This window comes from Asterias rubens, chromosome 3 (assembly GCF_902459465.1).
Source record: "Asterias rubens chromosome 3, eAstRub1.3, whole genome shotgun sequence".
NCBI classification, from domain to species: Eukaryota; Metazoa; Echinodermata; class Asteroidea; order Forcipulatida; family Asteriidae; genus Asterias; species Asterias rubens.
The window spans coordinates 15,004,656-15,022,787 of record NC_047064.1 but is presented as its reverse complement, the minus strand read 5'-3'; the positions used below and the strand labels follow the sequence as shown (position 1 = coordinate 15,022,787).

At 36.9% G+C, this 18,132-nt stretch overlaps 1 protein-coding gene across 1 annotated transcript in view; it reads right to left on the bottom strand.

Annotated features, from left to right (window-relative positions):
* LOC117288440 overlaps positions 1-10,587 on the bottom strand; it is a 64,200-nt gene extending 53,613 nt beyond the window's left edge. The window contains exons 1-3 of the mRNA XM_033769302.1: positions 10,403-10,587; positions 2,260-2,487; positions 1,324-1,779 (exon numbers count right to left, since the gene is read on the bottom strand). Coding sequence (XP_033625193.1) covers positions 1,324-1,779; positions 2,260-2,487; positions 10,403-10,499 — 781 coding nt within the window. The 5' untranslated portion in view covers positions 10,500-10,587. The remainder of the gene's footprint in view (positions 1-1,323; positions 1,780-2,259; positions 2,488-10,402) is intronic.
* Between the last annotated feature and the right edge of the window lie 7,545 nt (positions 10,588-18,132).

Genomic DNA, 18,132 nt, shown 5'->3' with positions numbered 1-18,132 from the left:
GATATTTTTTTTCTTTTTCTGTGTTTTTTCTATCAAAATGGTTCAATAATTAGAAGCACTCAGGCCTTGAAATAGCCCACTACACCCACAGCTATTGGCGTGGTGCCCTGAGCTTTTGCTGTGGTGCCCTTTGCGAAGTTCCCAGTTCAAAATTCCAGTTGAACCTAGTTAACTGGTGTCAACTGGTTCAACTGGATAGTGACCAAACTCGTCCATTTTCCATATTAACCAACTGGTTTGGACTAGGTTTAACTGTGTTCAACTAGGTTGAAATTATAAACCAGTTGGTTTCTGTCCATTTTCCATATTAAACCAACTGGTTTTAACTGTGTTTAACTAGTTTATCAACTGGTTTCAACTAGTTCCAGTTAAACCCAGTTTAACTAGGTTCAACTGGAATTTCGACCTGGGTTCTTATGCAAGTTTGAATTATCCCCATAGAAGTGCCCTTAATAGAGTGAAACTGTGGTGCCTCTCCAAGAACAAATTTCAAGGCCTTTTTTTTTTCTTCAGAAGATGAAATTAAAAATGGACAAAATGGAGTGAAACAAACAATTTGATTGATAATGGTGAATTGGTGCAGATCCAAACAATGACAATGGTCTACACACAGCTTCAATACCTACACATACGTGCAAGTGAGAAATGAAAACAAGTAAAATGAAGTGTGCAATGCTTATGTCAGACATAACTTTTAATACAAAGTATATATGTAAATGCAAATGATGAATATGATATGGCGGAACAATGTCAAAATGAAGATCGTTTTCGTTTGTGAAAACCTGGAATAGTTTCTTTGCAATCTTCTTGTCTGATGTGATTATGTGAAGCACAAGTGAAAACAAGAATGATGTCGAAGGTCCGTTTCTATTGATGTACATGTAGATGGTAATGTATGGAATAAAAATAATACAAAAATATCAATACAATTAGTCAAGACAGATATTAATGCAGTCAAGAGTATAATGGTTATGAACTTCAACAATGCTTCCGCAGCTGACGATCCTTGCTTCTGTAACAAGTTTCAATTGATCTTCCAGTTGATTGTGTCTCCTGAAAATGCTTTGAAATTTTGTTGTTCCCCCAAGACATTTACCAAGCAAGTTTTAAAAAGTTGCTTCTTTATGTCAGGTCTACGTAGCTATTTCAACATGTTTGCCACAATGTCAAGATCAACTCAAATCGACGGTCTACAAAGTTTAAGGAGTTGAAAGTCTACGATTCCCAATGGAGGAAACCACTTTTTTATGTTGATTTCTTTCTTTTTTCTTTTTTACAGAACAGCGGAATTCTTTTTTACCAACCAGATCTCAAATGTCTTACCTTGGCACCTCTGTACCTCAGAACAGCCAGTTAGAACAGACTCATCAGGAGTCCCAGAGAAGGAAAAGGTAAGGAAGGATTTTGCTGGCTCAGGTTTTGGACCTTTGCCGAACCTGGCGCAGACGTACTTGGCATCGTCACAGGTGTAATCGGTGAGGTCGAAACGGTATCTGACATCACGGATTACGTGCCTGCCACTTGGGTGCTTCTTCAGGTCCTGCGCCTGTTGTCCTTCGGTCAGAGCCTCTTCGACTACCGTCCCTTCAAGTTCCTGTGATCCATCCTCCGTGCGACTCATCCAAAGTCTCGTCGTCCACAGACCTTGACCAGTTACACTCGTCGTTTCAGACGTTTCAATGTAGTGCACGTCCACGTCGAGGGCGATTTCATTTTCAGCACCACCACGGAACTCGGCACCACCCTCTACCCTTGGCGTTACGTCGTCAGCAATCACAACTGTTTAATACAAAAAGTCAGTTAGAAAGCAATAGCCACTGTGATTTGAGAACCTCTTCGTTTGATTACAAAACAGGATCTCTAATTAAAAGCCAAAACATCCATGAAAACACTTAAATATTTAAGGATCATGTTTTCAATCGATTTTAAACCTTAAAAACGATGGAAACCTTCAAATAGCGCTCATTACAAGGGTTACCAAAGAGTCATTCTCAACTGTGGAAAAATTATTCTTTCCTCAATTGCCATATTGCCATATTTTTTTTTTACAGCATGATGGCACTTGTGAACCAAACTCATTTTATGCAAAGGAAGCGAGCAAACTTTTTCCCCATTGTTGTTTGTATGTATTTCGTCACTGATGCAAAATAACCACACAGTAGACAGCAAGACGATCTAAATCTAAAGTGCTTATACAGTCAAAAATATAGTCAATTACATCCTACCATTTACAAGTTCACCAAAAATGGATGCACTTACCGTAAGGGCAAGCTTTACAGCATTCACCCTCAAACTTGATGGGCTCCTGGCACCTAATGGGCTGACATGCTTCAAACTCACACCTCAGGGTTGAATTGTCACATGAACAAAATGAGCACTCTGTCATTTTGTATGTATCTCCATGCTGAAAAATGTCTCCATCATTATTTTGGCATGGTAAGTTACTTAGAGGACCAGAGTCACTACCACTTGAGCTTGAACTCGACGCTGAAACAAAACATGTTTTATGAGACAACTTTTAAAGGGAGAGTAAATCATTGTTTATATTTCAGGTTGTTTATATTTCATTGTCATCATTGTGTGTTGAATTAACATACCATACTGTTTATCAAGGCAAAGTATACCTTTGGTTTTTGTAACTGTTTGCTGAGAATCTTGAGAGGTTGTGTCCACGCAGGAAAAATCTTCAGTATTTGGAATACACAGTCTGAGAAACCTTTCATGCAGAATAACTTCTTGGATGTCTTTAAATTCCTTTTTTCTAAAACAACATTCCTCAGAAGGGAATCGTTTCTCACTCATGCTTATTGTGTTATACATTATCAACAGCTTCAGTGCTTCTTAGCAAGCAAGTTTTTTGGGTCATTAATTTTTGGAGTGACTACCAAAGGTATACCCTCCCTTTAATGAGTGGAATTTTTTAAGGCACTGGACACCTTTGGTAATCGTCATAGACCAGTATTTTCACCAAAGTATTTTAATATTTGAGGGAGAAACTACCTCTTTCTCAAACGTTAATTCAGAGGGAGCCGTTTCTCACAATGGTTTATACCAACAGCTATTCATTCCTCAATACCAAGTTTTTATGCTAACAATTATTTTGAGTAAATACCAATAATGTCCAGTGCCTTTAATAATAATTCAAACCACAGAAAAACTTCCTATTGCCCAATCATATAATGTTTTTGTTTCAATTTCTAGATTTGAAAGAAGACGACATACAAGCAACAGTGTTGTGGGGGCATTATCTCGTTATTTGACGGCCTCTGAAATTATTTAAGTGCAATTAGTGACCTTTCAGAATGAATATCAGATTGAAAATGAAAACGTTTTTCTGATCTTTACAAAACAAAAAACTATTTTTTGCATTTATACTCTCGGTCCATTTGGTTGGTAAGTTGTTTGCAACAGCTAATTCTATTTTCTCATCTTTACAAAACACTGATTATTATTATTATTTTTTTTTTTTTTTATTCTGTTCAGCAAAATATCCTAGTGGAATGGGACATCTACCAATTGTCACTGAGCAATCTACCACTTATGTTGGTCCTCTACAAATGCCAAGTTCTAAATTTACGAACAACATTTGGGCTAGGGGAAGTACAAGCACGCTAAAACTGGAGGCCACAGGTTCCAATCCCACTATAGTCAAATTTTCTTTGCCTATCCCAAAAATAATTCAAATTTACCCACTCAGTTTTCCTGGTGGGTTATTACCCAATTTTATCTTTTTGTATTTTATACCATACCATTATTTTTCATTTCTGTTATGCTTTTAGTAGCTTTAAAAAACTTTCTCCTAAAGCTTTTAAGTTTCAAACTTTAAGTTCAGTTTAGGGCTAAAAAACAGGGAACAAATAATTAAAAATTCAATCAATGTTTCTCAACTTACCTTTCAGATGACCTTCATCCGTGTTGCATCAAATTATACAATGTTGATGTGTTTATTATAAATAAACTTATATATACCGAACTAACTTTAACAAATCTAACTGAACAAGTATGCAACCTGCTCAACATCAAATGAAACCACTTTTAAATACTGTCCTTAAGTGTCTGATATTTTTCATCTCGGAAAAGAACTTGTTTAAAAGAAGAAAACTGTGTTGTCAAGAAAGTTGCACATTTGTGTACAAAATCCAGTACTGGAATCATTTAAAAATTAAATCACTTAAAATATGATGGCAGCTTAAAGGGAAAGTATACCTTTGGTTTTAGGAACCGTTTGATTGTTTTAAACCTTTATAAATGTAGATAAAGGTTGTTAGCATTTTTGTTTATCGGTAATTGGAATACACAATCTGAGAAACATATCTGAAAGTAATATTTCTCAGATTCAAATTTGGAGGGGGGGAGCTGTTTTTTTAGTTTTTTTTTTTAAATAATTATCAAAATGCTTAATACTATCAAAAGCTCCTGTATTTCTAAAAAATTAAGTTTTTATTTCCACTAATTTTAAGAGTGACTACCAAAAATGTACCTTCCTTTTAAACTATACAATCCAACTAAATTACACTTAAATTTTACTAAAACTCTTTGACAGTTTTTAAGACTTTCTTAAAAGGGACAAGTTGTTATTATTTCTGTCTCATATTAATCACAATTGTTTATATGGCTATTTCAACACGTTTCAGGCCAGTTTTTAAGTTACTTTTGGTCAGACTTTGGCCACATGCTTATGCTTGGGGGGAAAGTATGTAAACTTAATTGCCTGAAACTTTGGGCATTCTAAACAGACTACAGATTTTCACGTGTGCATTTTTAAAAGTTCAACATTTCATTTGTTCACGCACTTTCTGCCATTGATGTATGGTTATCGGGGGGGGGGGCAAATACTTTGATTCGCTGAAACTTTTACACAGTTAAAAACATAAGTACAATTTCTAATATTGGGTTAATACTTGGGTGTTCTTTCTGTTAATGGTGTTTTTTTTTTTAATTCCCCACTGTTTTGCCCAAACTTTACCCCCATACCCGGGGTTCTACACTTATGCTGTCTGTTCCAGGATAAAAAGAAGATCCAAAAAGCACAAACAAGTCTGTCAAATTTCTAACCTTCAAACTTTGAGCTGAAGTCTAGTTGAGTTATAATTTTTTTTAAACAGTTTTTTAAAACTTTAATGATATTCATTGTTAATTAAATATGCTGACAAGACTTGTTTATCTACTCTGAAATATATTGCATAACAAGGCTGGAAATTATCTAAATTTTGACAAATCTTTTCTCAAACAAACTTCAATGAGTTTTTACTGCAAGACTGTAGTATGTTCTTTGTATGGGGAGACACATTTACTGCATATCCAATTAAAAGGCATTAAACTCTTTCAGTGCCTGCTTTTGTTTGCTTTTTGAACCTAAAATGACCAGTTTTGTGAGTTTTTCAAAATTTTGCATAGAAACAAATATTAGCATAAATATGTGTTTTGCCAATTTGTGCTGCCTTGGTACATCTCCAAGTCAATAGTATTTCTCGTTAGAGTGATAATGCCCTCTCGTTATAACATGTATTCAATGGCTTGTACATGAGAAATTGATGGCCCTTTTTGAGTATGTAAAATAGATAGTACATGTCTGATAATGACGCTTTCAAATACATAAAATAGATCTTAAATGTATGACCTTGGTCCAATTTGTTTGTCTTTATTTCTCAACAGAAATTGCTACATTGTCTATACTTTGTTTTACTAAAACTATTAATGGGATGTGAATTTTGGTGGAAATGTTTTTGAAAATGTCCATTGAACCTTAAGACCATTAAGGTTACATTGATATAAGACCACCATTCAATAAAATTACCACGGCTGTTCTAATTTTATTTCACAACACAAGCATAATGCACAAAATTTACACTCGGCATAACATCTAAATTCTTGCATCCACCTTAGTGTGACCACAATCTGGAAAATATCAACATCAATCTTCAGAGGGAAAAGGCTTTGGAGCACTTTGTGCAGCAAAGAATCAGGAAAAACAAAATGCATCAATACAAAAGTACAAATATCCACTTAGTGAGAAAGAGAATGAAGTGCCAATCAAAATGCATTAGTAACATATGAAATATATTAGTATTGTTGTTTTTAGTTCATGTGAATGTGGGACAAATTAATTGTTTCCAAACATAACATTGTTTTTGTATTTCTCGCTTTTTTATATAATGTAATTTCATTAATTATTCTGTTTTATCTCCAAAGTCTTCATCACAATCAAAAGTATCATTGTGTATTTTGAATATTTTTCTTTACATGCAATTACATGGACTTCCTTTAAGCAGTCGATAAATGTGGCTGCATTTCATAGTGTCAATGCAAAAATATGTGTAAAGAAATAAATTTAAAAAGTTTTGGGAGGGGAGTGGGAATTCATGCAACAACAATTACACAAATTATGAAGTTTTTCTACAATGCTATGACAACATTTTCAACAAAGAAACAACAAAATTACACTATGCATGCAGATATGGCAAAATGAGCTACTTTGGAAACATGCAATGCACAAAAAAATAAAAAAATAAAACGTGCATAAAAAACGGAAAACATGCAAAGAAGCTTTGTAACTGGATGAGATGCTCACCCATGCATGAATGGTACAGTCTAAGATCAACCCTTTCCCTCAGAAAAATGAATGTACATAAAGTGACATCAAACACTTTTAAAAGTTATACAAAAATCTAACCCCCCCCCCAAAAAAAATAAAATAAAAATAACTTGCGATTCCTTCACAAACTTAAGACTTTTCAAAGCTCCACTCTTTTTTAAAAACAATTCTGAGGGTCGCTCCCTTATACTATGGTAAACACTCAAGGGTTGAGGGATACTTTTGAGGGGTGGAGGGGGCAAATCAGGTAGGCACTTTGATACAGGTGAAGAAAAGTTAATGCTGTTGTCCCCCTTTTCTTTGAAAGGATTTGACCACCTTTTTTAGCCACCTTGAACCCCACCCCTGGAAGTTACAAGCTAACTTGTATGTCAACTACTCTCATGCATGGTCATGCAGACTCATTGAATCCACACGGTGAAAACTAACGATGGACTGATATTATGAACAATTTGAAATCTCAGTGAGAAGAAGGAGAGAAAAAAAGTCAGTCTCTAAAATGAAGAGTCAAGCTAACAAACATAGATAAAGACAAGTACATTCTGTGCTCAAAAGATAATTGATTCTTTGATCATCTTCAATAACTATGTTTCTACATGTACAAACAAGCTACGACCATAACTCTGTGTTTGTTATGGACACCCCCCAAAACCAAAACCAAAACAAAATTAGAAAAAGAAGCTCGCTACAAAATTGTAAGTAAATCAAATAAAGTTCAAACATGACTTTTAGTTTTTAACAATGTTTTAGTCAAGAATTTATTTCTAAACTTTCATCTTTTTTTCATGAGATACCTTAGATAAGTGAAGGTAACTGAATTTATTCATAACTTATGTTCAAATTTCACTTCAAAAATCAGTTTGAGCACAGATTGTATGTTTTTTGAATGAAATATGAAGTTTGAAGCTAATAGTGAAATAAAGGCATTCATTCTCAGTCTCTCCATAGAAGTAATTCCCTTTACCAAACTTATTTTGAAAGTTATAGCCAAGAAAGTGGTTTCTCTCGGATAAGTGTCCGCTGGTAAAGAAAAGAAAACAAATTAAAAGGCACCTTTTTCATCCTTTTGTGCATTTCAAGATTTTCCAGAGCATTGCATATGAATTGATTTACTTTGGGTAAAAAGAATTTGTCGCAATTTAAAAAGAAATAGCCCTATGTGTTTTGAAATAAAATAATATGCAATTCAGACATGTAAGTTCAACCTCAAACTAAAACAAAGGTAAACAAAAACAAATTCAAATGAACTAAAATAAAGAATAGCAGAGCTAATAACTAGCTGCCCGTGTTTATAAGTTATCCTGATAATATTTCCTGCTTAGCTAGCTTCCAACATGTTTTCCAACCTTAATCGATACAATAGGCCTAATAAATCCTGTCTTATTTCTTCTCCTTTTTCAGATTATTTGTCTAAGTCATGTTTCAAACAGTTATGGTAAAATAAATCCTCAACTATTCAATATTTATGCTGCCACTTAGTAAGAATATCAAAATTTAGAGAGGGAATAACACACTTTTCTCTACTGGACCAATTTGCTGTATTGCAGTTTTTCAGCTTGCTTGTTAAAGCTCCATGCTTGTAACCAGTATAGCATCACAGAGCCCAGCACGGTGTGCCTCTCTCCTGTGATTGGCCCAGGACTCCTGCTGGGCTCCGCCTCCAACTTCCTTGATACCATGTCAATCATGTCTAACCTGCCAGGTCATCTGAATAGGCTCCGCCCACACTGACAACTCAGCAGCAGTGGTTTCTCGTTGGACTTGATGGGAAAACCACATGTAAAGGTGCATGGTACTGGGAGTGACCCTCGTTCTACCACTTTATTGAAGGTTCTCCAAAAATATTTTACCCCATGAATGATTTTGCTCAGAGGTTTTGGAAAAATATCAAACTTTTTCTATTTATAATCTGTCCTTTGGTTGGCCTGGCTTTCCGATGAGGTAGACATGTTTGGTTTGATGTCTAGTTAAAATGAAAGTTATTTTTCAGATTGGAAGCGCTAACCGCATAGTCATAGCATAGTATTTTTGTTTAAACTCTTATTAAAGTTGTATTAAGCCTACAAATCAAGTCTAACGAATCCTTTCAGTTTGTTTAATTAAGTGCTACATCTTCAACATATCACAACTGTTAAAATGTAAACTAAGTTTTTAAAGAAATCCCAAGGAGTGTTAATAATGCAAGTATGGCAGTTTTCAGTTTCCCAAGCTGTCCCAGTGGGCGCCTCAAAATCAATCATTTACTGCAAGGCTAGCAGTAAACCCAGTCCAATTTGCAGGAGTAAGCCATTTTTCACAACCCTATCCCCAGCTGTGTGTCTGACCTCAGCTGTGACCTTAGCCGAGGTCAGATGCCACATAACTTCACCAACACTCCCAAGATACTTATAATACTGCAAGCTGGCAATTTTTGCTAAATCCTATACAAGAGTCCTTGTCTGTTACTATGTTTGTCTGCCGCGTAACCCCCCCCCCCCCCCTTTCATATAAACAAAACTCTTCTTTGTGAAGCTGGTCTCCCCTAGCATAGCTTTTAATGTGTAGGATCAAACTCTTCCCAACCAAAGAAAAGAATAAATTTAATGATCAATTGCCAGAAAAATTTAATAATAAAAGCTTTATTCTGCAGTCTTCCCTATTTTTAAGTACAAATTTCATTTAGGCTCTTCATAGAGTTTTTATTATGGAATGATTTTGCCACTATTTCTGACTGCCTAAAAATCTGCAATCAGACCTAAATAGGAAAAATATCATGCATGTTTGGTAGTAATGTTCTCTTTTACAAATCTAAATTATTATTTCACTAAATTGAACATCACAAGTTTAAGCCAACAAATGTGCTTACAAATGATATTTTCCAAAACTTATCAAATTCATTATTTTTTCCCCTTCAGTCAACCTATCGATGGTGAACCCATTTTAATATATTTTGTCAAAAGTTTTCTGAATGATTGTCGTTTCTAGCCATATAGAGTTTAGATTAAACACTAAATAACAAAGCTGACATGATACCAATGTTTATTCCTATCTAGATCGGTTGAATGAACCTGCCTTCAGCAAAAGAAAAGTCACTGGTTTTGCCCTTGCAGAGTATCAACATTACACTTTGTCTATTTTTCAAAACATTTTACATTTTGTAGGTAAAAAAACATGTCTTTACACTGAACAAAGTATGGAATCTGCAACTTTTAACTCACAATATTGGACAAGCAGAATACTGGAATAAGTAAACTTGTAGGTAACTGTATAAAAGTCTTTTCGGACGAGTTTTGGCTCTGAAAAGAGCCGCCATACCGACACTCCTTCTAACCAAAAGATATTTATTAATGATTTCACCCGCAAGTTTACAATAAAGTTATAGTTACTTCCTATTTAGATCCACACCATGCAAAGCTTCAAATAAAGCTACATAACATACATACAAATATGAGTTTAACAAAGTAAATTAAAGAAGACTGAACAAACAAATGGAACTTCCATTCCACGATTCCCTACGATACTATTACAAGAAAAACTGTGGCCTTTTACACCCAAGAAACAATAGCCACCATACCACTTTATATAACCTTTTTGCTCCTTACAGTAATCATAGTTGAATAGATTCAATGTAATCCGTATAAAAGAGAGCAAGGGACACACAAGTGAACTTGAAAGACCATCATGCATGAGAGATATATCTCAGTCAAATTCACCCCCAAAATAAGCAAAACAAAAAATCAAAAAAAAATACTTTGGGCGATTAGAGATTTTTTGGTAGGTTTTTTTTGTTTTCATGCAAAATGAAACAATACAAAGTTATCTACTTACATGATGATGCACCCTGGGCTGTTACAAAAAGTACGGCAGCTAAAAGAAGGAGCAGGCCCCAGCGATAGCTGGCTGTCTGGCCCACAAAGCTATACATGGTTGTACAATCTCTGTGACCAAGAATCAATGTGGAATATCTAGCTGCCAATAACTTTCAGTGGCTGCAGGCTCGCTCAGCACTTGGTGCAGCTTGGTTTTATCTGCCTATTATGGGATGGATGGATCCACATGGCCAGACCTTCGGCCAATAGGAAGGAAGCTGTTTTTTGTGCTGAGTAGTGCATGTAGAGACACTCCCTCGGTCACACAGTACTGGCTGCATGTTGTAAGGTGACACCACAGCCCCATAGGCTCTGCAAGCCTTCTCTTGACTGGAGTATATCTATAACACATGTTAAGGCATAGACAGGGCATTACTGAAATAATAAAATCTTAAGTCAAGGTCCACATGATTTGGTATTTCCTTTTTGGGAATGCTTTGTTCAACACCAAGAAACAAGCCAACAGGATCTGTGTTTCCATTGTATAGTTTGGGGTCATTCGTTTTGTGGCTAAGTAAGTGGTAAGTTCAAGCTTTGTAAATAAGGCAAGCACACAAAAAATGACAACAATCATGGGTGAATTTTCCCTGTTGACAACATTTTTATCACTCATTAATTTGAAGTAACAAAACACAGGGGAAACTTTGTAAAAACAATTGTCTACAAACACAGCCAATTACTTTCAAATTCATTTACAAACTTGATAATTTACCAGCCTGATAAACTTCTTTCATGACAAGGGAAACTGACTGTGTCAACTTTAATTGAGTTTGGGTTGAATTGAACAAAGACAAGTTGGCTAAAGCGGGATTTGAACCTACAACCTCCCCATAATCTAGCTGCAATGTGGGCGGTCTCCCCACTTTGTCAATTTCTTTGTGTGGTGGTGCCAGTCAGAAGCTGTACAACCTGTAACTGCCATAACAGCCAGGGATCTAGCCCAAGTTTATGATACAACTTTGTAAGCGGCAGGAATAACCTTAAAGAGATGCAACATTTTATTTCAGAAATCAAGTAATAAACCATAAGGGAAACTGACTAGGTTAATTTGAAAAACAAATTAAGAAAAATTGGCTTTTATAGAAAAGTTGACATTATTTTGGGTTGAGCAAAGACTTTGGGTTGAACTAAGAAAAAGTTGACAAGAGCGGGATCTGGACCAGCGACCACCTCAGTAGTTTAAATAAACCATGGAGCAAGAATAAAACATGGGCCTGGCTAATCCCCATGTGGCAAACATCAAATCCATACTTCAAAAAGGTAGATTGACAAATTTCTCCTTCTAAGATCAGCTTTAGACTTGTGAACAAACCGTTAAATGTTTGTAGCAGCAATGGCTCTGACGCAACTACTCGGCTCTCCAAAAACAGCTGACTCTCGAGTCTCAACAACTGCCCAAAATGGTTAGAGCAGAAGTCTCACAGGAGAAGCAGTTTAACAACTGTTGGTCGCATACAGGATGTTACCCTACCACCGCAACAAACATTTTACGACTTGGCCACAAGTCCAAACTTCAACTTGACTTTTTACCTGGCACTTCTCTCTCATTCATCCTTCAAAGGACATATTTCACATGGATGCCTGATTTTTTTTCTGTTTAATAATTACATCAAAAATAAATTGCATCATGATTTTTATATAAAGCTTGTTCAATATGTTGCATAGAAACACGAGTGGTGAAATAAATGGTAAACATTGCACAGCTATTTGCCTAATTGTGTGGACTCAAATCCACTAAAACACCCTTTTAAAGGTAGAATCATTATTATTATGCAGATTTATATACTTAAAGAAAGAAACACACATGTGAAAATATCAATACAGAGCCTGCTTTTCGAGGTAAAAAAACCATGTATGATATTTTTTTATCAAGAACATCAAATTCTTGCACAATTAGGGTTTTAAAAATCCACAGGCAATTAGGCATACTACTCTTCAAACTCATCGGTCCAAGGATTAAGCCAGGCCAGTAAACAGGGGGGGGGGGGAGGTCAGCTTCTTAGGCCTTTAAAGTTCAGTCATTCTGGATGTACTGAGAGGGACTTGCAGCGCCCAAATACTATCGCTTGATCCAATGTGCTTTCATGCAAGGCGCCCTCTTTTGCCATAGTCCTATTTAGGAAAAGACATTCCACTCAATCTAGCAACATGGCTTTTGGCACACATAAGATGAGAGCGAAATTGCAAAACATTGTAAGGTCAAAGCCTTCCACACAGTTTAACACAAGGACACCTGGGGTCTATTTCACAAAGAGTTAGAACTAGTCCTAACTTAGGACTAGTCCTAGGAGATATACAAAACGTATGGCTAGTCCTAAGTTAGGACGAGTAACTGGTCCTAACTCGAGATAAGACTAGTCCTAACTCTTTGTGAAATCCACACCTGGATTAATATTGGGAATGTGAGACTTTAAACATGGTGTGTTATTCATCAGTTTTCAAACAGCCCAAACTTGCAAAATATAACAAAATAAAATAAAACAAATTACCAGCCAGAATACCATACAGTTTTCATTGGTGGGACTGGTACCCTGATCATTTCTTGCTTAGCGAGCCAAGAAATTTGCTCAGCAGAGTGTTCTGATTAAAGGCTTTATGAAATCAGGCCCTGGGGTCGGTTTCACATAGCAATAAAAAAATCATCACAAATCAAATTATCAGTATAATTACCATAGTGATTTGTTTTGTGACAGATTACACTTTACTCAGCCACTATGATTGATTTGCAGTTAAGATCAATCTTATTTTAGCCCTTTGTGAAATCTCTCACCTGAGCTCAGGTTTGTAGAGTTTGGTTGGATTGGTCGAAATATTGCAGGGCATTGTGTGAGACATTTTTTTTTAAAGTTTCACAAAAAGACTCACACAAAAATGTTAAACTTCAAGTGCAAGCATCATGCCCTGCCCCAAGGGCAAGCGTCATGCCCTGTCCCAAAGGCTAGCATCATACCCTGTCTCAAGGGCTAGCATCATGCCCTGCCCCAATGGCTAGCATCATGCCCTGGGCAGGGCATGATGCTAGCCATTGGGGCAGGGCATGCTAGCCCTTTCATCATCTCATGACCACAGGCTAGTGTCATCTGCCCAAAGGGCTAGCGTCATGCTCTGCCCTGAGGGCTTGCATCATGCCCTGCCACACAGGCTATCATCATGCCCTGCCCAAAGGGCTATCATCATGTCCTGTCCCATGGGCAAGCATCATGTCCTTCCCCATGGGCTACATGGGCTATCATGTCCTTTCCCAAGGGCTATCATGTCCTACCCCAAGGGCAAGCATCATGTCTTGCCCCAAGGGCTAGCATAATGACTTGCCCCAAGGGCTATCATGTCCTGCCCCAAGGGCAAGCATCATGCCCTGCCCCGAGAGCTGGCATTATGCCTCAAAACCATTTCAAACTAGAAACTCTCATGAATGTAGACTACTTTATCATTTATCTCCGTCCATACATTAGTCATCAGACAGGGATATTTGCCCCCTTGGTATCTTTTCCCCATTAATATTGGATCTGGTCAGATTTCTAGAAGCAAATCCTGTTCTTTGTGTCGAGGAGTCAAAGGTAGGACTGAATCAAAAGAATACCCTTGCTCAATTTAAAAAAGCACTAAGATTTTACTTTTCAGATGAGTTGTCAGTATTGCCATAGTTTTTGTTGTATTGTGTTTTTGTTGTATCAAACTTATCAATTGTAATTGTTTAGAGTGATCTTAACTATGAATTAATAGCCAGCAGCTGGTTACTGGCCAGCTTGTGTTAGTATAACAAAGCGCTAAGATTCATCTTAAACTGTGATTGTGAATCAATCTTAATTGTTAGCAAGGTCTGATGTCACACTGCAAATCACTATGGTAATGCTGGCACTCACTCATCTTAAGATGAATCTTAGTGCTTATGCTACTCTCACACTAGGGAGAATATGCTAGCGAATGTGCTTACGAACGGAAATATTGAACAGTCACTCAAACTTCGCCACATTCGCCACAAATTCACTACGTTCACAAGTCATTCTCCACCTCCTTATACGAAGATCCGTCACTTTTTGCTGCTCTCACATGGCGAATATGCCAGCGAATATGCTATCGGATTTGACAATCACTCAAGCTTCGCAACATTCGCCGTGTCTTTGTAAGCGTTGGTAACAAATTCAGAAACTTCACAAATTATTCCCCACCTCCTTACGAAGATCGCTCAATTTTCAGCGAATGTTGCAAATACGGTAATTCGGGGTGGTTTTCGTAAGCATTGTTAACGTTGGTAAAGCGTGCGTAAGCGTTTGCAACGTTCGTAAAGGCATTGGCAAGTGTTGGTAAGCATTCATAATATATTGGTAAGGAGAGGGCCGACCGATCAATTCTTTTGAGAACCACCAAGTTACTCAAACCAGATATTCACATGGTGTTTTTAATACAGCAAAACTCTCTCTTAGTTACACTTCCAGCATGCAAATCCTACACTATTCCTTGTTCCTCTAAAATATTTTCTAAATTGTGATATTTGGAGTTCAAGTAAGACTCCAGGGGGAATTAGGCACCAGACTGCATCAATTGTAGGATATAGTGCTGACTGTGTACTTGTGGGACTATGCTTCTGACCTTTAGCCACGCCATGCCACTATTTGCAAGAACGCTACAGCAGTACTACCTCTCTCTAATTGAAAAAACAGTCAATACGATATGTTGTCCCAGTTAGAACCGACCTAGTCAAAGCTTCAACAGTCAAGGTCATCAATGTGCTGAAGATAGCTGATCATGTAAAAGTCTCAAGGAAATTGTTTCTTTGAGGGTTCTTCAAGAGATTAGCCTAACTTTCAATGATAAATTCACTTTAAGACATAAAAAATCTACTCGATAACACTTAACTAACCCCTTGCCCCACAAACAACAACAAATAAACAAAACATCAAGAAATCCTTTACAACGTATGCAATTTTTCAAAATGAATAAAAACAAATTCTGTACCATCTATCTACACTTTATTGTTTTATTAACTTTGGTTTTTAACCTTTAACACACTGATGTGTGTTAGCACTGTTACTACGTACTTAAAAACCAAAATTAACATTCTTTTGCAACTTTAAAGGTAGTGGACACTATTGGTAATTACTCAAAACAATTATGAGCATAAACCTTACTTGGTAATGAGTAATGGGGAGAGGTTGATAGTATAAAACATTGTGAGAAAGGGGTCCCTCCGAAGTAACATAGTTTTTGAGAAAGAAGTACCTTTCCACAAATTAGATCTTGAGACCTCAGAATTAGATTTTGCGGTCTCAAAATCAAGCATCGGAAAACACACAACTTTGTGTGCAAGAGTGTTTTTTCTTTCACAACTTCGACGACCAATCGAGCTCAAATTTCCAGGTTTGTTATTTTATGCATGATGAGACAGACCAAGTGAAAAGAATGGTCTTTGCCAACTACCAATAGTATCCAGTGTCTTTAGTGTCTACACTTCCTGATTTGGGTATAATTTTAACAGATTTTGAAAGCTACACATTTCATTACATGGGTTTAAGATGAACACAGTTGCAAATGGAAAAAACTGTTGACTTTGATGATACTTTCTTCCAAATGAGGCGCATTATTCTTCTGTGATTTCCTTTTTATACTACCAGTGCTTGTTTTTTTTTTACACACGTGCAATGGATGATCGCAAAACATGGCTCTGCGATTTTTATTTTCAGATTTTTATTTCCATATTTTCACTGCTTCCTTATCTGGCTTGAATTTTTTTTTTAAAAGCACCTTTTTTTTATGCATCCATACGACATATGAAGCCATCTTCAGTTGCATGAGAAGAACCAAGTGCACCCACGCGCAAACTCCCAGACTCTAGGTCGCACAGTGTTTGTATAATAAGGTGTCGGTGCCCAGGTCAAAATTCTAGTTGAACCTAGTTAAACTGTGTTTAACTGGAACTAGTTGAAAACCAGTTGATAAACTAGTTCAATACAGTTAAAACCAGTTGGTTTAATATGGAAAATGGACAGACACCAACTGGTTTATAATTTAAACCTAGTTGAACACAGTTAAACCTAGTCCAAACCAGTTGGTTAATATGGAAAATGGACGAGTTTGGTCACTATCCAGATGAACCAGTTGACCCCAGTTAACTGGGTTCAACTGCAATTTTGACCTGGGTGATTACGACATGTACGAGGTGTTGTTATAAACTACAGAAGGCCTACCCCAGGTTCGCCTTTTGAAGTCCCCTTCATTCAAACTCCTTCTTATTTCCTTCCTCCTAGAGTCAGTAGGCCTAACTGGGGGCGCTGTATTCCTCTTTTCTAAATTTTGACATTATCGGTCATAGCCTACTGATATTTAATATCACTGATAATGTCAAATTTTTTTAAAAATTAATACAGCGCCCCAGCTGGGTCTACCTCCCTCCTATTGGGATATAATGTAACCCTAACCCTCCCAATGGCGGGAGGAGGGTTACGCTATCGCAACTACCTTCCTCCATGTTTCAATCAATAAAACCTACAGAAAAGTTTCTGTATGGCGCCACCACTTCGATATGAAATAATAGTATACACATAATGAATGTTTATGAGTGCAATGGTGCAAATATGTTCATGAGTTGAAAGATGGAATGTTCTATTCAACGAGGCGGAGCCGAGTTGAATGGAACATTCCAGCTTTCAACGAATGAACATATTCGCACCATTGCACGAATGAAAAACATTCATTATTTGTTTTATATAACATCCAAGTAGAACTTTGTCATTTTGATTGAAAGAAACAACTTTCAAAACAAACAATTTCAACTGTAGAAGCCGAATGCTAGTAATTTTACTATGCCTTCTTGCAGTAACACCTGCTGCGTTACCAAAGACACGCGCACGCAGTGATGTTTTTACTCAGCTTTTTCGTTCCATCCGAAAAGTACCATTGCACGCTGGCAGCGTGCCAGCGTGCAATGGTACTTTTCGGATGGAACGAAAAAGCACGGCGAGTGACTCAGCGTGCAATGGTACTTTTATTTGCTATCACGTGACGGACAATCCTCCAATCAAATGACAAGGATCTGCTTGGGTGTTGTATAATAGTATCTAATTTACCTCAATGAGATTCAGACAACCTATCCCTTTTTGTAAAAATTAGTGAAAACGTGGTGGCGCCATGGAAAGTTATCCAACCTACCCACATGACTTTTGTAAAGAAATACCCTGACTGCACTGATAAGTGATATGCACATGAACACCTCAACAAAACATTGTAATGATTTTGTACCATGGTCGGATCGGAGGTAGTTGCGTGCTACTTCTAGAAACTATCCCCCCGTGAGCCTTATATCGTAGCGTCATACGTTATCGACCCTCATATGTTTTCGGTCCCCAACTTTGATTCCCGTTTACCGCGAGATTGTGCAAGCTGCACCGGTGACAGAAGCTATGCAGTTTACTCACAGTCTGTATTTTCATCAGGCTTAATCATGCTGTCGTTGGTTATGCTCAAATGTTTATAAAATGATTGATTTTTGGTACAAATCACTAGTGCATTATTATGCCAACATTCAAATTGAGTCAAAGAAACATCATCCAACCTCGAAAGTTCAAAACAGAATTACTATCTGCAAGATTGAGTTTCATTCTGTTTTAGTCACTAGATGGATCACGTGAGGTGGTTACTATTTGGGATTCTATGGTGTGCCAATATGAGGAAAAAATTAAAATATTTTAAGTG